General features: G+C 40.4%; 4 protein-coding genes across 4 annotated transcripts; 2 read left to right on the top strand and 2 right to left on the bottom strand.

Annotated features, from left to right (window-relative positions):
* Window positions 1-1,414: 1,414 nt before the first annotated feature.
* LOC109127571 (putative FBD-associated F-box protein At5g53635) lies at window positions 1,415-4,885 on the top strand. The gene is made up of 5 exons (XM_087476394.1): window positions 1,415-1,925; window positions 2,015-2,155; window positions 2,262-4,036; window positions 4,126-4,266; window positions 4,363-4,885. The coding sequence occupies exons 3-5, from the start codon at window positions 3,413-3,415 to the stop codon at window positions 4,648-4,650; spliced, it is 1,053 nt and encodes a 350-aa protein (XP_087332520.1). The 5' UTR covers window positions 1,415-1,925; window positions 2,015-2,155; window positions 2,262-3,412; the 3' UTR covers window positions 4,651-4,885.
* Window positions 1,489-2,534, top strand: LOC147935175 (F-box/FBD/LRR-repeat protein At1g51370-like). Its single transcript, XM_087472893.1, has 4 exons — window positions 1,489-1,560; window positions 1,662-1,925; window positions 2,015-2,155; window positions 2,262-2,534. Exons 1-4 carry the CDS (start codon window positions 1,489-1,491, stop codon window positions 2,532-2,534), a joined length of 750 nt encoding a protein of 249 aa, XP_087329019.1.
* A 4,935-nt stretch (window positions 4,886-9,820) lies between the features above and the next one.
* On the bottom strand, window positions 9,821-15,543 carry LOC147935174 (uncharacterized). Its single transcript, XM_087470929.1, has 4 exons — window positions 15,211-15,543; window positions 11,414-11,518; window positions 10,754-11,329; window positions 9,821-10,679 (listed from the first exon to the last, which is right to left on the bottom strand). The coding sequence occupies exon 4, from the start codon at window positions 10,656-10,658 to the stop codon at window positions 9,993-9,995; it is 666 nt and encodes a 221-aa protein (XP_087327055.1). The 5' UTR covers window positions 10,659-10,679; window positions 10,754-11,329; window positions 11,414-11,518; window positions 15,211-15,543; the 3' UTR covers window positions 9,821-9,992.
* A 1,136-nt stretch (window positions 15,544-16,679) lies between these two features.
* LOC104725440 (basic leucine zipper 1) lies at window positions 16,680-17,561 on the bottom strand. The gene has a single exon (XM_010444107.2). The coding sequence runs from the start codon at window positions 17,228-17,230 to the stop codon at window positions 16,778-16,780; it is 453 nt and encodes a 150-aa protein (XP_010442409.1). The 5' UTR covers window positions 17,231-17,561; the 3' UTR covers window positions 16,680-16,777.
* Window positions 17,562-20,875: the final 3,314 nt, after the last annotated feature.

Here is a 20,875-nt window from a genome sequence, read left to right as displayed (position 1 = left end):
AAATATATTAACAATGGATGGAATGAGGTTTACTAAATAATTTTAAATTATGTGTATGTCATTGTGCATTATTTCGATAGTTCGTATATGCTCTTTAAATAATTAATAGTATTGGTTATGAATAAAAAGAATAAAATCTATTTTAATATTTTTGGAGTATATTTTTGGTGTAATCCTAATTGTCGGGCGTTTTTAATTAAAAAAAAATGATTGCACTAATCGGATCTTCATTCATTACTATCTTAGTCAAAATCGAAAACTTTCCTATTATTTGATAACAAATATTCGCCTTTAATGAAATCTATTTATTAGTATCAAATACAGATTTTCTATATTTATTATAGTTAAAAATAAAGGAACTAATTTATTGATTCGAAATATAATAACAATCGGATCCGCGCTACAGCGCAGGAGAAAGTTCACGAATACATACATTCCATAACATATTGGAATATGTTAAATTCTTAGTTCAGGATAGTGCATTCAATTATATATATATATATATTACGGTGGATTATATATTTATACAGTGAATTTGGATAAAACAATAGAAAGGAAAAAGTAAATGGTAATATAATGAGTTTTGATATAGTAAAATAAAGTAAAACAGAAAATATTTTAATATTTATCATAAATTTGGATCAAATAAAAGAAGAAAACAAATAATGAGTAACTGTATTAATGTTCAAAATTGAATACATGAAAAAAATTGTGTAAATAATTAAGTTTGAGAATTTTTAAAAATGACTAATTTAAAGTAATGATCAGTTAAGACCTCTACAACGGGGGAATGATGAATATGTCCTCTAGAGAACAGAGAAATGTTTACTGGTTTTGCATCTAAATTAATTATATGTATATATTATAAGTGAAAATGTTGTAAAATTATATAATTTTTATAAAATTATATTGAACAAAAGAGATTAATTTATGAGAGTTATTGATATTTACATTATAAAATTTCACAATGCTTGCTTGTAATAGTGAAATGGTTGGTGCAATTTTGGGAAGCTAGGCAATATTTGCTACGACATTTTTGAATATGGTAATTACTCATCTGGATCTAAGTGGCTGTAAAACATATTCCCTTGGGATACGGCTCGTGCTGGATCATGAAGAGATGTATTTTGCTGGCCTTTAATAAATAATTACTCAATCTGTAATCTATATGACAAAACTATAAACAATATAATAACATACCCGCATAGCATAATAACATATGATTTTTATAAAACTGCATATTATTTTACATTCCTGTAAAATAATAAAAATATTAATATACATGATAATGAATTAAAAGTTATTGTATACTCTATTAAACAAATAGCTATCCAAATTGATTGAAAATACACAAATTTACTAAAAAGCCATATGATAAATTACAATATGATATAGATGAACAACCATCATATTCAAACTGAGGAAGGGGTAATGTGAAGATCATCTTACTACCAAGGATGCTGTAATAACGAGTGTTTTATCCACCAGATGGAGAAATCTTTGCCTAATGTCGACTTTGTTCCTTTATTACCTTGTCCAAAGATCATCTATCTAGAATACGTTAGATACCCCAATGAGTCCACTTTGGAGAAACTTATCTCAGGCTCCCCAGTTCTTGAAGATTTAGCGTCATAAGATTTTCACTATATAATAATGCAAAGGTTTTTCAAGTGCGCTCTCAGACTCTAAAGAGAATCCACATTCATCAGTTCCGAGTTTCGATTGATGCTCCTCTACTCCAATGCTTGAGGATTAAGATTGGCTCAACAAAGACCTTTGAGATCATCAATTTGGGTTTCTTTACCAAACTAGATATTGATGTTGCCTTTATAGTCTATGCGACATACATTAGTAGCTTTGTTCATGACATCCTCACCGATATCTCCAGGGTCAGGGATCTAGTTATTAGTGATGTTTCCTGGAAGGTATGCTTCTCAACGTTTGAGCATATACAAATAAGAATATTTTTTTTCAAAAAACATAACAATTTTTACGTGTTTATTTGTGTTACCAGGATATCTTTCTATTCTCGAAATCGGGACCAGTGCTACAGTTTCGAGACCTATCCCGCTTGAATGCTAGATTTTCTGAATCTGATATTGAATTTTTGCCACTCATTCTTGAGAGCTGCCCAAAACTAGAATCTCTCACATTGGTAATGAAATATAAGCTCTGATGTACGCTACCCGTAGTCTGTGAAAGTTTTTTTTTTTTTTTTTTTTGTATCACTCTACTCAATCTCGTTTCCTCTGTTTTTGTAGGAATTGGTCAAGGACCTATCCATAGATCCAAAGGTGATGTTTTCGACAGTGCCTCAGTCTTTGGTAACATCGCTCAAGTTTGTGGAATTGAAACGTTCGATCCCAGGGTATGAAGGAGAAATAGAGCTGATAAGATACTTGCTGAAGAATACAACAATCCTGGAGAAATTAAGGCTCAATGTTTACTACACGAAAAAGGCAATGTGTGACTTCCTTAAAGAACTCGTTGCAATGCCAAGAGGCTCTACCGCTTGTGAAGTCCTTGTTCTTTAAATTAGTAAATGAGATTGTTGAACATTTCGTTTGAGGTTAAGTTTGTGATCATAGTTGATTTCTGGAGGATATTTGGCTTTGAGCCACAAGTAAATTGCAGTTAGCTCATCATGTTATTACTTGGTAAAACATTGGAGTTTAAATGTCGAGGAGAATAGATTTGATATGGTATTGTCCTTTGAATTTGCTTACAAGTTTCGTGAGAGAAGTCACTGATTGGAAACTCTCAGAATTAAGAAAAACAGACGATAGCTTCTTCCAAAGGGTTCAGCCTGATCCTTTGATCTTACGGTCTACAGTTCCCCGGCTAGTGATTGCATTCTGCCGGCTAAAAACACTGGCAGGTTCTTTCTTTCTTACTTGACGACTTTTTGTTTGGTTGATTTCTAATTTTCTATATATAATCTTTTTCAGAAAACCTTATAAACTCCTAACCGTGAATAGTTTTGAACTGAAAGTTCGGAGGAGTTATGTTTACCAGTTCATTTTCAAATTTTGATGATTATTTCTTTACAGATTTTCCTCCATGTCTGAGAAACGAATGGCTGGTAGAGGGAAATCGAAACAGGTGGCTTCTTCCTCCAAAGGGTTTAATAGTAAGAGGGTGAAGCTTGACGGGATAAGCGAGTTACCTGATCCGTTGCTATGTGACATTCTTTCTCGTCTTCCCCTAAAGAAAGCTGTTAAGACAAGCATTTTATCCCACAGGAGTCTCTGGCTTTGCCTTCCTCGTTTGGAACTGGATATCCGAGATTTCCCTAATAATTTCAATGCCTTTTTGAGTCTTGGTAACCGTCTTTTCCATTCCAATAGGGTTTCAGGCATAAACAAACTCAAGGTATATCTTTTTGATGACAATGGTGCATCCGATGTAGAAGATGTCTCTTATCTCACCTCATGGATTGAGGCTGCAGTTAAGCGTGGGGTCCAACATCTTGATGTTTTTTTGTCCTCCGGACATTGGTCGTTATGAAATCCCCACAAGCCTTTGTATCTGTAAGACACTTGTGTCCTTAAAACTCCATGAGGTGGTCATGACTAATGCCGAGTTTGTTTTCTTACCTTGTCTGAAGACTATGCATCTCAAATATTGTTATTACGGCAAAGTGGCCACTTTTGAGAGACTGATCTCTTGTTGTCCTGTCTTGGAAAAGTTGAAGATTGTTGGATGTGAGACTCAAGATCATTATAAGTGCATTCGGGTCCATTCTTTGTCAGTGAAGAGGCTCAATATAAACCTACGCGATTGTATAAGTGGTAGTAAGAAATACGGTGTTGTGATTGATGCTCCTCTGCTGAGCTCATTCACTATTGATGATGACCAAGCTGAAAGTTATATGATAAACAGCTTGAGTGCCAATGCCAAGTTAGATATTAATCTCGATTTTGGTTTGCAAGATTTCGGTGAAGCAAGCGTCTCATCGAGGAGAAGTAGCATCCGTGATTTTCTGCTTGGGATTTCAAAGGTCGAGGAAATGATCGTATATCAAAACACTTTAAAGGTAAATATGTCATATCAATATCCATGTATACAGTCTTGTCTTTATCATGGAAGTCATATGACCCACATTATGTTTCTTTGTGGTTCCAGATCATCTTTCATTACTCGAAATTAGAACCGATGCCTCAGTTTAGTTATATGTCCCGCCTGCATGCTTATATATATGTACCTGATTTGAAATGGTTACTAACTCTTCTTGGGAGCTGCCCAAACCTGAAATCCCTCATCTTGGTAATGATCTCCTAAACGCTATGTTATCTTTATGAATGTGTTCTGCCTATCTTCTCTTCTCATTGCCTTTTTTTTCTCCTCTGTTTTTAACCTCAGGTATGGGATTTTTACGAAGCACAACAGTTGCATTCCGAAGAAATGAATCAAATGAGTTTTCCATTTGTTCCCGAGTGTTTGCTATCTTCGCTCAAGTCTCTTGAGATCAAAACCAGCATCTCGGGATATGCTTCAGAAATGAAGATAGTAAGGTACTTCCTAGAGAGTTCTGTAATCCTCAAGAAACTGACTCTACGTGTGAATGATCGCGCAAATGTCAATGGCATCTTGAAGAAGCTCGTGAAAATCCCAAGACGCTCCATCACATGTGAAGTCGTTGTAGAGTGAGAATGGTATAACACTAGAAAGAGAGCTCTCTGCCACACATGAAAGCAAGTGTTAGGGTTTTTATTTATGTTTTTAATAAAGATGAAATGAAAACTGTTGAATTACATTTGCAAGAACTCTTTTTGTTGCTCCATCCATGGTTCTAGTCACGATTGCCTACAGTTTAATGATTGTTGAATTGAATTTGTGAAAGCACTTGCAGTTTAATGATTGTTGAATTGAATTTTATGAACTGCAACTAATCTAGAATTTGTTCTTGAAGACTGCTCTTCTCATTCATGAATCTGTTTTGTGTCTTTTTTTTGTCACGAATCTGTTTTGTGTCTTTTGTATCATGAATCAGTTTCTGTTCGTGAATCGATCTTGATCTGTTTTTGTGTTTTTTTTTTTTTTTTCCTTTTGTATGGACTTTTAGTTTTGTGTCCTATGAAATGAATCAGTTTGTAAGAACTTTGACTTTGGTTGTTGATGTTTTAACTTTGATTTATGTTCATACAGTCAAATGTTCTTTTATCTTCATACACTAGAAATTCATCGTCTATCTGTTACTTTGCAAAGCTCCTACGGGATTGAGTCTTTAAGAGTTGTTGTTGTGGTGGATTGTTGAGTTGAGCATTTGCAGAACCTCTGTTGCCACCCGTTGTTCTGTGTTAACTAGGAATTTTATGTATTTTGAGTTCTTTCTCTGCTTCAGAATGTCGATTCACTTGAAGTTTAACCTTAGGCTGATTGTTAAACATATGCAAGATACGTGGCTGCTCTAAGGGGAGAGACTCAGTGCCAAAGCTAGATGACACGGTGACAACCAAAGCTCAGTAAGTGTTGGATATGGGCTACGCCCAATATGCCACTCGGCCCAACGACACTCGTTAGTTGCATTCTCGGCCCAGCGAGATTGGAAGCAAGTCATTAATTCCCGCAGAAGGGCAATCTCGGGAATTCGTGAAGGAAACCCTAAACTTTCCTAGGTCAACAGTCTCCTATAAAAGGAGAGGGCATTTATTGGGATCATCATCCTGACCCGCGGACAAGACCCCCAGAGCAATACTTTGCATCGAAAACTGCTATTATCTTTCATATAATTCGTCTGGTTTTCAGTTCGTCATTTTAAGCTTACTAGTTCGTCTGTGGACTAACAAGCTCTAATACGATTTGTTTAAGTGACGATCTCACGCCTTCCCCGATTAATAAAGAACTTAGCTCGCTCTTTCCCACTAAATCTTATTTGTTTAAACTGCGTAATCCCCGGTACAAACAATTGGCGCCCACCGTGGGGCAAGAGTAAAGCGTTTCTTTTAACGACTCAAAACCGACGATCCTCACTTTCTCGAAATCTCGAAGGTCATGACGAACCCCAGCGAAAACTTCGACAAAGCAACGGAGCAACCAACGGGGCAGCGATGGGGGCGAACGAGAACGCGAACTGTTCCCCTGCCGAGTTCCCTGCCGAGCTCCCTGCCGAGCTCCCTGCCGAGGTCCCTGCCGAGCCCAGACGAGGGCCCACTGCCGAGCACAGTCTCTCCGCCGGCGCCTGACACATCCTCCGAGCCTCCCGTAGCTGCGCACGCCGGAGCCGGACCTGTCGCAGACCAGCTGGTTACCAGCGCCGCTGCCCTCCTAACCGCCGCTCTCACCAACGCTACCGCTCCCCCCAGCGCCGCTTCTCCCTTACCTGTACAAAGAAACAGACTCGACGATATGATGCAGATCATTCTCGGTCGTCTTGATGGCCAGGAAACACGAACGAACGAACGGCTCGAGGCCATCGCAGCCGCACAAGAGGCCTCGCAGAACCAAATCAGCAGGCTCCAACGAAGGAGAGGCGAGCGCCGAAACGACAGCAGTCCCGCCGGCGAGAACGAGAATCCTCCCCCAGCGCAACCTTCTGTGGAGGACCAATACGACGGCCACAGACGCCACCCGACGTCCATTATCGTAGGATCTGTTGATCGCCGCGGTCGAGAGGAGCCAAATGAGGAGCTGCGAGACGGCCATGACCAAAGGAGCGGTAGCCCGCCGACTCCGACATTGCCGATCCAACAATAGTCCCCCCCTTACAAAATTCGAGCTGAACAAAATTCCCCGAAGTGACAACGCACCGGCCGACGCTCTGGCCGTCCTCGCATCCACCTCCGATCCCGACTTACGCCGAGTAATCCCTGTCGAGAGCATCAATCGACCAAGCATCAATCTCCTCGCGCACGCCGAGCCCAACATCCAAGATAAGAAAAAGAAACAACAGCTCATCGAACACAAGGCTTTCAGCGATCAAGTCTTGAAAAAGCAAAGAACAGAGGACAGCGACCCCATATTCACGCTATTCGTCATCGAACCACCGGCAAATGTGCCACCTGTGGAGTGCTCGGCCGAGCAGGGATCCGCAACCAGCGAAGAAGGACGAACCTCGTCGTCTCAGGAACAATCGTCACCATCTCACGAACGAGCGTCATCATCACACGCTCAACCCAATCCTGAACTTCACGAGCGACCACAGGATTGGCAAGAAGAAATCCGTTGTTTTATCGCAGACGGTATCGTCCCTTCAGACAAGTGGGAGGCCCGACGCCTTCGAACTCGCTGCGCGCATTACACACTTCTCGATGGCAACATCTTCCGTTGGACAGCATCTGGTACACTTTTGACTTGCGTCGGTCCCGAACAAATCAACGATGTAATGAGAGAGGTTCATGAAGGTTCCGGTGGTAATCACTCAGGAGGTCGCGCGCTCGCACAACGCATACGCAATAATGGTCACTATTGGCCAACCATGAACGACGACTGCGATAAGTTCGTCGCTAGATGCGAGAAATGCCAGCGCCACGCTCCGATCATCCACGCGCCAACCGAACTGTTGAGAACGACCTCTCCACCATATCCTTTCATGCGATGGGCAATGGACATCGTTGGACCTCTCCCTGCGTCCCGTCAAAAGAAATACATTCTCATTATGACGGATTATTTCACCAAATGGGTTGAAGGCGAAGCCTACGCAAAAATCGGAACAAACGAAGTCCAAAAATTTGTGTGGAAGAACATCATTTGCAGGCACGGAATTCCGTATGAGATCGTCACTGACAACGGCGCGCAATTCACTTCGCTCCAATTCGAAGGTTTTTGCGCAAAGTGGAGAATCCGTTTGAGCAAGTCAACCCCCCGCTACCCGCAGGGCAACGGACAGGCCGAAGCGACCAATAAGACCATCATTGACGGACTAAAGAAACGATTCGAAGACAAGAAAGGTCTCTGGGCCGACGAACTAGATGGCGTTCTATGGTCGCACCGAACTTCCCCGCGCCGATCAACAGGAAAGACACCGTTCTCCCTTGCGCATGGAATGGAAGCCCTCGCACCGGAGGAAATCGGCGTACCTACCTTACGACGCTCAATGCTCGTGCACGACCCTACTCTCAATGCTAAGATGATGCTCGATACCCTCGATACCCTCGAAAAAGAACGCGACAAGGCTCTTTTTCGAATCCATAACTATCAACAGCAAGCCGCTAAATATTACAACAAGAAGGTGAAGCCACGCCACTTCGACGAAGGCGACCTCGTCCTCCGCAAAGTCTTTGAAAACACGGCCGAGCTCAACGCAGGAAAAATGGGCGCTCATTGGGAAGGCCCTTACCTGATTTCCAAGGTCGTCACTCCCGGCGTCTACCAGCTGCTCGCCATGGACGGCACACCAATTCCTCGCTCATGGAATTCCGGCAACCTTAAAAGTTATTACCATTAGAACTTGCTAAAAAAAAAAAAAAAAAAAAAAAAGAACGCTCGTACTACCGAGCTCTCCCTTTGTAATACGAACTACGAATGGCTTGATCCCTTTTCTAAGGGTATGTAGGCAGCCCGTCACACGGCACAACTATACCAAAAAATTATAAAACAAAAGTTTCAACCTATCAAAACACACGAGCTCTCTCGAACGAGTCCGTCTCTGCGAGATGTCCAGCTCTTACATCGACCCTCTGGCCAGGGGAACGATTTAAAACGCGTTCCTCATGGATGCAGCAGTGAAATAATCTGCATAAATAAGCCGACCCAGATCGCATTTAGCTAGCAGGCGGTTAAGTTTGTATAAGCCAAGTTCTTACTTGCACTCTCTTACCGACCTCGTGGCACACACAGGGTAAGCCGGACACCAGAGCCGCACCTAAAAGGTACGACGAGCCCATCTCAACTACCACCCTAAACATTTGGTATTCGAAACACGTAATAGGATAAGCCAGGAGACGTCTTGCACCGTAAAATACAACTCGATACCAAAGATAGGAAAAACACAAAAACATTCTTATTCCATAAACATCCTTATTCCGGAAAAACACAAGACAAGGCAACGAAAGCCAAACACGAAAAGCCACATTCGGCACACAAAAACTAACAAAACGAACCAAGTCTCAAAGTGCAAACTTAGTCTTCAAACCCCAGATCGGCATCGGAGGGTTTATCAAACTCGAGCTCGCAAATTTTCACATGCCAGACCTGGCACTCCCTCCGCAGACTTTCCAGCGTGTCCATCGGAACATTCGCACCCCTAACAGCCATCTCCTCGAGATACGAGCGAATCCCCTCAGCACGGTTGCTTTCAACGAAGAAATGGTCCGTGCATTCTAACTGGATAATATAACGACGCAATATATCGACCCGAGTCCGGCATGCATCGAGCTCGGGCCGACCTTTAAAGGGCCTGCTCCCAATAGGATCGAGATCGCCCGGTTCAAGGACGGGAATCTCCACCTCAGCCATTGACTCCTCACGACGAGAGCGCTCCTCTAACAAACGATCCCACCTCCATTTCGGGACCAAAAATCCCTCGTCGATCATAGTTTCAAGATATCCGATAACTCCGTCAACACGATGAAACCAGAAATGACGCTCGAACTTTCGACGCGTAGCGAGAATGTATGCTCTCAACCTCTGGATCCGAGCACGATAAAACTCCATCTCGGAACAAACTACGTCGTCGGACCTCACGGAGAGCCGCTCTCGCGCCCTCCTCAGCCACGCCGACCTCGTTGTCACAGGCATATTACCGATCTCAACTACCCTTTAAAAGGAGAGATTTATCTTTAAAACAAGAAAGGAGGATGATGAGAAATGGGCAACTTGAAGGCCAATTTATAGAGCAAACAGTACAATTTTCGAGGCAAAGCAATCAATACCGCAACTCTCGAAAAACACATCCATAGAACGATGGACACATATCATAAAACCAGTAGACAACACGTAAAGCAAGTCCAATCATAATGCAAAGGTTCAAAAAGAAAAATACATCGCCTAAACGGCCCAACATCCGTTACAAACGGGAATAGGTTCTAACAAAACAACAAGATAAAAGCGAGTCACTGCTCGGCAGCAACCTGAGCGTCCGATCTCGCAGGTGCTCCTGCTATGACGACTTCCTCTCCTACGATCACGGGAACCTCCGCCGCCTGAAGGTTCGTAGGAACGACCGCAGTCTCTGGGAGAGCCTCGAGGTCGCTGTCCAGAACGTCGGCGATATCGAAACCAAGAACCTTGTCCTCCCACATCTTCGCATTAGCCTCCAAGCCGAGCAAAGTCTTCGACGGAACGATCGTACCACTCTTCGCTAACTCCTGAAGACAATCATAGGTGCCGCTTACCTGGCTCAAGGTCAGAAGAGACTCATGCGCTGCTCTGTTGTCAAGAATATGCTTCCTCATCCTCTCAATACGAGACTTGTAGCCAGCAACCTCGACATCGATGCCATGCCGCTCCGCTTGCAGCTGCTGCAACTGCGCCTTCTGAAACGCGTGATCAACCTCGAACTGCTCGAGACGAGAGTGAGAGGCGTCAAGAGAAGCCTTGAGATCGGCTACTTGCTTCCTGAAACCGGCATTTTGCTTCGTGAGAACAGCAGAAACCCCTCGCTCTTTATCGAGATCCTGACGAAGCTCCTCAGCCGATCTCCTCGATGGTTCAGAAGTGCGAGAATCAGCAAGTTGCTTCTCCAGCTCGGCAATACGACGCTCGTACGAGACGACCATGCGGTTCACGCCACCGCCATCCTGAAACGCAAGGAATAAAGAATTAAGATGATAATTGAGGAAATTCAATCAAGAGCATAAAGACAAATGCCAACCTGGAAGTGTTTCCGAGCCCACGATCTATACAGCTCTGGATCGTAGAGAGAACCCACAGAGGGGAGCGGGTCAAAGGAGCCGCGAACCTTGCTAGCGAGTTCACCACAAGCAGCAGCGTTGTTGATGAACAACTCATCCTTCGTCTTGTAAGAAAAGGAGAACGAATCATCAATCTCAGTGGTGTCGCGCGGAATACCATCCCTCCTAGATCTCTTGGACGATTCGGGCTCGGGAACAACCACTTCACCATGGGAAGCCCTCTTGCTCGATGGAGTAGGACGCCCAGAATCAGCGACAACAATCGCTAGAGCATCAGAAGCCTCGCCACGTGACTTCTGCCCACGCGGAATGACAGCCGGAACCTTGGCAGCCCTTTTTGTCAGCACGGGTGGCGCCAACCTCCGCCGACCTCAAATCTCCTGCAACTCGCGGATCGGCACCTCCACCCGGCGACGGGTCAGCAACTTCAGTGTCTGTAGCACGCAAAGAAGACCCAGCTTCAACGGCCTTCTTGAACTGATCGGCGTATCGAGGAAGACGAGTGTTAACTTTTCCCATCCCTAAGCGCGGTAGACCTAAAAAGGAAAACAGAAGTATAACAATCCAATAACCATTAAGGAGAGCAACAATCGATACAACAAAATGAGGAGGAAACTCACGAGATCTCTGAGTAATCGAAGGCCAATGAAGCGCCCCTAGTGTTCGGATCTGTCTGAGATTATCGAAAAAACCTGGAGGATGAGCGCGCAAACGGACGACAGGATCTGCAGACGCCAACAAAAATAAGGAAAAGGTCAGGAACCAGCCAAATGACAATCAAACAAGTATGAGTAAGAAACTATGAAGCTACCGGGAAACATATTCCACTCGGTAGCACAAAACACATCAAGATCGTCGAATGAAATCTCGTCCCGCTTGACAAAGAAAAAATAACGCTGCCAACGACGAATCTTTTTCTCAGCCCCGACGATTATCTGATGACCCGATCTGGCACTGGTGTAGAAGTATCCCGGACTACCTCTAACTTTCGTGAACTTGGTGGCTTCCTCCAGAAAATGCACGTCAACTTTTATACCGCAGTTGGTACCAAGCATCGCCAAACCGACCGCGTTACGAATACCTCCCACAGAAAGCTGAGAAATGGCAATCCTACGCCTCGCACAATAACGTATCAAAAATTCCGGCAAAGGGAACCAAAGACCGCATTCGGTGAAGTAATGCTCAAAAAGCGCGATAAAACCTGTCGGAGGTGTCCAAGGACGTTCGTGAGACTCAGGAACCCGGAAAACCAGTCCCTCGGGCATCTTACACCATCGCGCCATCTCAGCGATACTATCCGATGTGCACAACGAAGGACCGTGATCGGCCGGACCAACTGAAAGATTGGCAGCAATCGACGCAGCACTGAGACCCAAAACAGCCGAACGTGGACCAGTATCCTCGGCCGGAACAACATCCATAGGACTCCCACCAGAACCACTGTCGCTGTCCCCGCTGAAATCAAGAATATCAGCGAAACTGTACTCGTTGGCCAGACTGTCGAGATCTCCACACTCTGCTCCAATGTCGATACCAACGTCATCGAAAACATCTTTATAAAACCCGTATTCTTGGGAGAAAGCGCGTCGGATTCCCGCAAGAGTCTTACCACGCGCGTGCGTTGGCAGTCGGCAGCTCGTCGGAAGACGGCCATCTTTCCTGTGAGACACGCCGACCTCGCGACCTCCCATCATAAGATCGGGATCGCCGTCATCAGAGTCGGCATCGTTCGCACAACAACTGTTATTGAAACCATCAAATCGACCTACGGGGGCCTCTACGCCGACCTCGGCTCTGCCCAAACGGAACCTTCTCTGCCGACCACCAAGTCTCGGGTCGTCAGATCGACCCCCACTGCTCGCGCCGAGCTCAAAACCAACCGGCCGATCTCCTTCCTCGTCATTGGAACAAATCAAAAACGCGCCGACCTCACTAGATTTGCGACCGGCGGATCCCATCGCCCACTCATGCGATCTGCCGAGCTCACCCTCGACCAGCCGACCTCGGAGATCTCCACCATCGGGAGGATCTATGTCGACATTGCCCAACCTCGCCTCACGGTTGCCGACCTCGCAGCCGGCGTAATCGAGAGACGGCGCCGAGCTTCGTACGGCGGAACTAAGGGGAAGCGCCGAGCTCCGTTCGACGGAATCATCTTCGCAGCCGACCTCGCACTCGGCAGAATCGAGAGGTGGAGCCGAGCTTTGTATGGTGGAGTCAAGAGACGGCGCCGAGCTCCATTTGACGGCGTCACCCTCGACGGATGCGTGCTCCAACGAGAAACGGCCGACCTCACAAGGCCGAGCTGAACGATCCACGGTGGCGATCGAGCTCCGTTTAGCGAAACCATCTTCACGGCCGACCTCGCAGCCGGCGGAATCGAGTGCCGGCGCCGAGCTTTGTATGACGGAGTTGAGAGGCAGCGCCGAGCTCCTCTTGGCGGAGTCACCCTCGACGGGTGCGTGCTTCAACGAGGAACGGCCAATCTCACAAGGCCGAGCTGAACGATCCACGGTGGCGGCCGACCTTTGCCGATCCAAACAATCCGATGGTATTGAGCCGACCATCGGCGATCTCACGGTGGGAAGCTCGGCGGCGGATGCTAGGTTTCCAAGGGTATATGACCAAGCAAAGGAGAGAAAAATAGAGAGAGAAAGAAGTAAAAGCATAAAAATAAAAAAGAAAGAGAGAGAAAGTTACCTTCTTATGGAAGTGGAGGAAGTGAAGAAGAGGGAGAAGAGAGTGGATACATAAATAAGTAAATAAAACGGAAATTTCACTGTCGTAATCCGTCACCTCGATCTGCGACATGTCCCGTTTCCAGAAATTCATCGAATACCGCGCTCGAAGTAAGGACCGTTGGATATTCACGGTGTCCCTCGAAGGACGAGCTTGGCATTACAAAAAGAGCTACTACAGCAATTTCTTCCCCAAAGGCAAACCGAGACAATCTGTGCCGAGCAGGCATATTACGAACGATTTAAGTATGCCCGCCGATCGCAGAAAGACTGCCACTCTCCGGACTAAGGGGGGGACTATTGTTGGATATGGGCTATGCCCAATATGCCACTCGGCCCAACGACACTCGTTAGTTGCATTCTCGGCCCAGCGAGATTGGAAGCAAGTCATTAATTCCCGCAGAAGGGCAATCTCGGGAATTCGTGAAGGAAACCCTAAACTTTCCTAGGTCAACAGTCTCCTATAAAAGGAGAGGGCATTTATTGGGATCATCATCCTGACCCGCGGACAAGACCCCCAGAGCAATACTTTGCATCGAAAACTGCTATTATCTTTCATATAATTCGTCTGGTTTTCAGTTCGTCATTTTAAGCTTACTAGTTCGTCTGTGGACTAACAAGCTCTAATACGATTTGTTTAAGTGACGATCTCACGCCTTCCCCGATTAATAAAGAACTTAGCTCGCTCTTTCCCACTAAATCTTATTTGTTTAAACTGCGTAATCCCCGGTACAAACAGTAAGGATGAATTCTTTGAAGATCCGATTTGCTTTTGCAGGTTAATATTGCTGGTGTCACCGGGAAGAAACAGAGCTATTAGTAGAATATATTATATTGCAACATTGTTCTGTTCACATGTTAGTAGAATACATTATTTTTAGAATTAGATATATTTTAGACTGTTATTTTTTTGGAAAACAAATTATGGTCTTCGTATACATATGTAAAATGCTACCATAAAAAATAAAATAAAATAAGAAATAACTTACATAGAAAATTCAGTTAACCATGGAATATTGGAATTGTTGAACTTGTTTTAGTCATCTCAATATTAACTCAGAATTAGTGGGCCTTGTTGGATCGTTGCGTTGGGCTTTTCAATTTGTGTATCAATTTTACATACAGAGAGAGCCTTGAGATTGAGAGAGAATCAAATGCAGAGAGCTCCGACCATTTCCAGCAACTGATTCTTTTCCCGCCGGCGAATTTACGATTTACTGTTCCCGCGAGTGATTCCTTTCCGTTCGACTAAAAACACTGTTAAGTTCTTCTTCTTCTTACTTTACCCTTTTGTGTAATTTGTTTGTAAAATCATCATCATCTTCGATAAGACTTTGAAAAAACCCTAGCCTGACTTTAGTCTCAATGTGGTTTAGTTTAGTTTAGTTTCTCCCTCTCTCTCACACTCTCTCCTTATGTCTCCCGTAAACGGATTTTGTTTAACACTTGGGTTTCTTGAGTTTTGATTCGTCTCTCTTTTTAACATTACGGTTTTTGAGTTTTGATTCATCTCTCTTGCTAACAATAGGGTTTTTAATTGGTTCCTTACAAAATGTTTTTGTAAGTCCTACGCATTCAAAAATCATCGCTTTTTGAAACTTTCATGTTCAATTTTTGCTATGCAGGTTGAAAAAAGTTTCCTAAATAAAAGAAAAGCAGAATGGTTGATAACGAGATACCTCGGGGAAAGTGAGCTAGCGCTTTCGTTTTCCTTTGGTTCGCGTGGTTCCGCTCTGAGAAAGCTCATGGATTGTTCAAAGAGGATCTCTTACTTGACGCGGGTGGAGTCGGTGATTGAGAGCTCTGTATTCTACGCCGTTGACGGTTCAATATTCTCGGACTACCGGTGATAGGCTTCCAGTTGCTATGGTTTTCAATGAATCGGTCATTGCCGTTTGACAGCACGGTTTCTTTCTCTTTGAGGTGTCATCTAGGAGAATCTTCGAAATCGTTTATCACTTCATTGACTCCAAAAATGTTATTGTTTTTGTTGATGTCGATGGACTGATTGTGTTTATCACTTCGCTGATTCCAAAAGCTTTATTGTTCTTATCGAAGTTGGTGGACTGATTGTTCTTTGCTTCCATGTTTTTAATCTTTTTTTTTGCCATGGGACCAAACCATAGGTTTTATACTTAATTGTAAACTTGTTAGCAAAAAAAAAAAATACTTCATTGTAATTCCTAACTATTTTCATTTTAATGAATATTTACGTTCTTAGCAAAAAAAAAAAAAAAAACACCACTATTCAAGCCATCTTTATATACAACATAAAGATGGAGGAGACCAAGAGATTGGGACCATTGGGTGATTAAGAAGAAAAGGGGTTACAACTTACAACGCAACCTTCATTAATTTGGGTGATTAAATCGACGCAAAGGATCATGATGGAGGAGACGAAGAGATTGACTTGGGTATACACTATTTTTTTTTTTGTATATAAGATCACATACTTCACTACCTTTTGTTTTCTGATTATTTATGAGGTACATAGTTTCTAACTTGAGCATTAGAAAAATGGGAGAAAAATTTACGCCGTTCAAAGTTATGTGGGCATTGTCGTGGTTGTTGTGCAGACCTCATGTTTATACGGATTGTTTCACTTTAAAGAAACATTTTATTAGTTTGGGCCTAACCAACATCCAAACACTAACTTAAAAAAGGAGGATTGTCTCATACCTATATCCAAAGATCTATCCTATTTACCAATGTGAAATATTTTCTAATACGTTTTTTTTCTTCCAAAAATTAATTGACACATCACTGCTAGAGCTAAAAGTCCATCTCAAACATATTTGAAAGAATTAAAATTTATTCGATGTGTCAAAAAAAACTTCTTATAAAAGTTTATAGGAAAAAACTGATAATTGTCATTTTCATTTATTTACGACATTTTGAATTGTCGTCCATTAAACAACAAATCATGTTATCAAAGCAATTTTAATCGATCGGTCTGGTCTAGTACCACAACTGATCTTTCTCAATTATGAATATATTACTTGCCCACATATTTTTCCTTCAATTATCACAAACTCTCCCATTAAATCACGGAAAATCTCTTCTTTTCTTTTTGGTCAACCACTTAAAATCATTTAATGTTAAATAAAAAATGTTGAAAACAAGAACAAAAAACAATTGTATCATAATGTAATGAGAAGAACAATTCGATATAATATAACGATTACAAATTAAACGAGAAAAAATGACCAAAGTAAAAACAGACACACTAATAATACACAAATCTCATCATGTCTTGAAAGACGCCATTGGTTGTAGAGAATCACAGCTCAACTTCCACGGTTTAAGTCGTCTACAATCTCCAACCGCTATTTCCGCGTTTGCGTTCTGATCCCCATCACAATCCCCACCGCCACCACCACTCTGCGTCAGCGTCAAACTCGTTTTAGCGATCATATTCTCTAAATCGCTAATGTAACTCGACAGCCACGTTTTCTCCGACCTAAGAACCGCGTTCTCCGTTTCGACCGAGTCAAGCCTGTCTTTCACAAGTCGGCATCTCTCGCTGTTCTCTTTGATTCGTCGTTCAAGACTCGAGATCTCGTGGATCGTGTCTTCCATTAGCTTCTGTTTCTTCAAACGTGATCTCCTGGCTGACTCGCGGTTCGATAGCTTGCGTTTTCTTTTCTTCTCGTCTATGTCGGAACCTGAACTTGTTGTTGTCTTCTCTGCGTTTGCCATGTTTGTGCGTTGTCTAATCAAAATCTGCTTCAAGAGATAACGTAAAACCAATGAAGAATGACAACGGATACGGAATGATAAACAAGTAATCTTGAGAATTGGTTGAAGTTTCTCATTTCATAACACTGTCCATTGTCATTTCATAACTCAAAGAACTCTCAATATTTTTTTCAAGAATCTGTGATTGACGAGGATCTGGACAAAATTAAACAAGAAGGATCTTTATGATTATGTTTGGTATTAAGAGAGAGAGATTAGTTAGAAGCGAAATAGAACAAGGAAGAAGATAAGGATAAGATCGAAAAAGATGAAAGTGGGAGAAGTTGTTCTTATTAGGTTGCTCTTATTTATAGATTACATTCATAAAAATATAAATATAAATATAAATATATATTCTCTTTTGTAAAATTTTAAATATTCTACATTACAAAAGATTATCCGAAATATATTCATGAAGGGTAGATTCATCGAATATGACGAATGGGAGAAGAAAGAATAGTTTTGGTCAAACATAACATTTTTACATTTTTACATTTTTTGGTTTTTTATTTTATTTATTTTTAGTAGGACATAACAAAACATAGGTGTTGGTGTTGTTCCTAACAGGTAGACCAGTAATTACTATTCTTTTATTTTTGCATTTAAACATTTGTTTCGTTGTGTATTTTGGCTGTCACAGTCGTACGATAAATATCACAAGATTCTATAACTTTCTAATTACGTGTACTTGTCCAAATTTGCAAATCCAATGAACATCGAACATGATATGAGAACATCCTGGAAAAAGGTACGAAACTGGTTCAGTTCATGTCAGTGGGTAATGTTGTAGTAAATGGCAAAAGTTAAGAAAAAAAAAAGTTCCAACTAAGCCTAAATATTTAAGTTTTTTTTTTAAAAAGTTACAAAACCATGTGAATTGCTAATAGGATTAAAAAAGTACCACATATAGAAAGAACCATACGTAAACTATATCGTTAGGAATATGAAAGGTTAAACGTGGAGCAATGACGACTATTTTAATTGGTTCGTGGTCGTGGATATAGAGATTACGCTTATAACATGGTTGACAATTTTATTAATAAAGAATATTATCACTTAAAAGAAAAGTTCCATTTGATTTTTACTTTTGTGCGTGTGTCTTATCTCAAATAATTTTCCAATGGAGAAACTAATAAGAAAATAAAGAGAAGCAGCCAGCCCTACTTTGGTACTTTCTTTTGAAATGAAAATACAAAGACACTAGAAGATGACGATAATATATTTATAGATATATAGTATAAAATGCATCATCCTTATCCCTTCTGCCCACTTATATATTATTTTTATTTATCACATATAAAATAAAATATTCTTTAAGGTGAACGTACTGTCTTGTCTCTAGAGTACTAAAGGTAAAATATGTAAATGGAAAAGATTATATATATGGACTTCGTTTCGTTGGTTGGGTAGTTTAGAAACTTTTTAGGTTCTTCTTCTATAGGTCTTATTATGTTCGGGTTATTGGGTCAATTTTAAGGGCATCTCCAATAAAACTCCTCATTTTTAAAGGAGCAAATCATTAAAATGAAGATTTGAGGGTAGTTTGCTCCAACAATAACTAATTAATTAGCAATATAATCCTTAATGTGTCCAAAATTTACTGATAATGATAGAAACTCATAACTAAATCTATAACATATATTCTCTATATTATACAACATAAAATATTTTTATTTTATTATACAACACACATTATTACATAATAACAGTTACATGATAATATAAATTACATACTTAATGATTAAAACTTTCATATAAATATATATATAAAACACAATAAAAAATTATATCAAACAATATTAAAAAATACAATACTTGATAAAACAAAATAATATGTAATTTTCAAAAAACATAAAAAAAAATTACATGTAAAATAATAAAATTACTCAATATAACTATTTTCATAGTGCTCCCATATATGATAAATTATTGCATTATTGTTGTAAAAAATATTTTGTAAATGGTATATCTTTTATATATCAATAATTTTAATTTAGTGTGTTTGAATTTATATAGGTATATTTATAACAATTGAATTTGATAAAATTATTTGTAAGATATATATATTACAAGGACTAAAATAAAATTTGTAAAACTATTTGAGGGTATCAATAGTGCACCCTCAAATTTAAAGGCTCACTATTCAAACCCTTAAAATTTGAAGGTTTAAGGGTTTGTTGGAATTCAAAAACCCTTCAAATTTGAAGGTTTGAGGGTTTGTTGGAGATGCTCTAAGGTACAATATTTGTGGTTCTAGAAAAAATAGAGAAAGCAAATATAGTACATCCTAAAATATCAAATACTTATTGTCAAATGATGTTATTTTATTTAGAACATAGCAATTAAAAAATAATAACCTAATAGCAGATTTGCTACAATTTTTGTTTAATTTACTAATTTAACTTTGTTTACTGATTTGTATGCAATTTTGTTAAATTTGAAACCAAATACAATAAACTAATGAAAAATGTGTTGGCAATGTAATTAAAGTTAATATCATACTATTTTTGACTGCCAACACTGTAAATCACAAAAAAATTAAAATAATGAAATAGTAAATTGAAATAAGCGAAAAAAAGAAAGAAATTCATTTATGCAGTCATTGTAACAATTATTAATAAAACTATTTTTGTCATTCTATCATTTTCAATTTATAAAAAATCAACCATTTCTTCTTCGAAAGTAACTGCGATTGAAAAAAACCTATCATAAATTATCATGTTATTTTATTTAGACTATGTACAATAGTTTACACATTCAACACCCAACTTTACACTCCACATCATCTTCTCTCCATTCCATCTAATGATTCAACATCTTCTTAATTTTTACATTCTACAATAGTTCTGTTTAATAAAAAAATTCAACACCACACCTATAACTTTTATTTCATATTTTTATTTTCTTTAATATATTCTTTTCATTTTATGCTTACATATTAGTAGGAGTGTCAAATTGGTTAAACCAAACCAAACCAACCCAAAACCATTGAGTTTTAGTGTTTAATGGGTGATGATTCAACCCAACTCATTTAGCAAATGGTTTGGATCAAACCACAACCCATTTAGATTAATGGATTAATGGGTTAAATGAGTTGACCCACTTTGTATCATCACAAGACTATGTATAATTTTACAAAATCAATAAATCATCAAAGTTTGTGTAATTTTATAGATAAACTGTTTATGATAAACATGATATATGTCTCTGTTTAGATTTTGAAAACCAGAAATTGTAAACAAAAATAATCCAGAAAATAACATCATTGTTTTCAGTTGTCTTCTAAAATCTTCTTCTAAGATGTCTTCTTTAATCTTCTATTCTTCTTCAAGCTGTCTTTGACACCATTGTTTTCCTCAAATTCCTTAATCTTCTTCTAAAATGTCTTTGACACCCCATCATCTCCATCTGAAATCAAACTCTACATATGAGTTTAAAGTACTGACTTATAAGAAGAAGAAGAAGAATACGGAGGTGACACAAAGTGAAGCACTCATCTTAAACCAAATTTGAGCGCTAAGTGTTTTCTAGGAAAGACTTGTTTAGATCGCCAAGAAAAAAAATCGGGATAATGAAAACAAAGAAGAAAGAAGATGACTATCTGGT

This window comes from Camelina sativa, chromosome 11 (genome assembly GCF_030686135.1).
Source record: "Camelina sativa cultivar CO46 ecotype springtype chromosome 11, ASM3068613v1".
Classification (NCBI taxonomy): domain Eukaryota; kingdom Viridiplantae; phylum Streptophyta; class Magnoliopsida; order Brassicales; family Brassicaceae; genus Camelina; species Camelina sativa.
The sequence above is the reverse complement of the archived record's forward strand: the minus strand, read 5'-3'. Positions and strand labels throughout refer to the sequence as shown.

Bases quoted from the DNA above. Each gene is read 5' to 3' on its own strand.
- LOC104725440 (XM_010444107.2), bottom strand. From the start codon at position 17,230: ATGGCAAACGCAGAGAAGACAACAACAAGTTCAGGTTCCGACATAGAC.
- LOC109127571 (XM_087476394.1), top strand. From the start codon at position 3,413: ATGTCTCTTATCTCACCTCATGGATTGAGGCTGCAGTTAAGCGTGGGG. The intron at 4,037-4,125 runs GTAAATATGTCA...TTGTGGTTCCAG, and splicing joins TATATCAAAACACTTTAAAG to ATCATCTTTCATTACTCGAA. The intron at 4,267-4,362 runs GTAATGATCTCC...TTTTAACCTCAG, and splicing joins ACCTGAAATCCCTCATCTTG to GTATGGGATTTTTACGAAGC.
- LOC147935174 (XM_087470929.1), bottom strand. From the start codon at position 10,658: ATGGTCGTCTCGTACGAGCGTCGTATTGCCGAGCTGGAGAAGCAACTT.
- LOC147935175 (XM_087472893.1), top strand. From the start codon at position 1,489: ATGGAGAAATCTTTGCCTAATGTCGACTTTGTTCCTTTATTACCTTGT. The intron at 1,561-1,661 runs GTTAGATACCCC...AATAATGCAAAG, and splicing joins AGATCATCTATCTAGAATAC to GTTTTTCAAGTGCGCTCTCA. The intron at 1,926-2,014 runs GTATGCTTCTCA...TTGTGTTACCAG, and splicing joins TTAGTGATGTTTCCTGGAAG to GATATCTTTCTATTCTCGAA.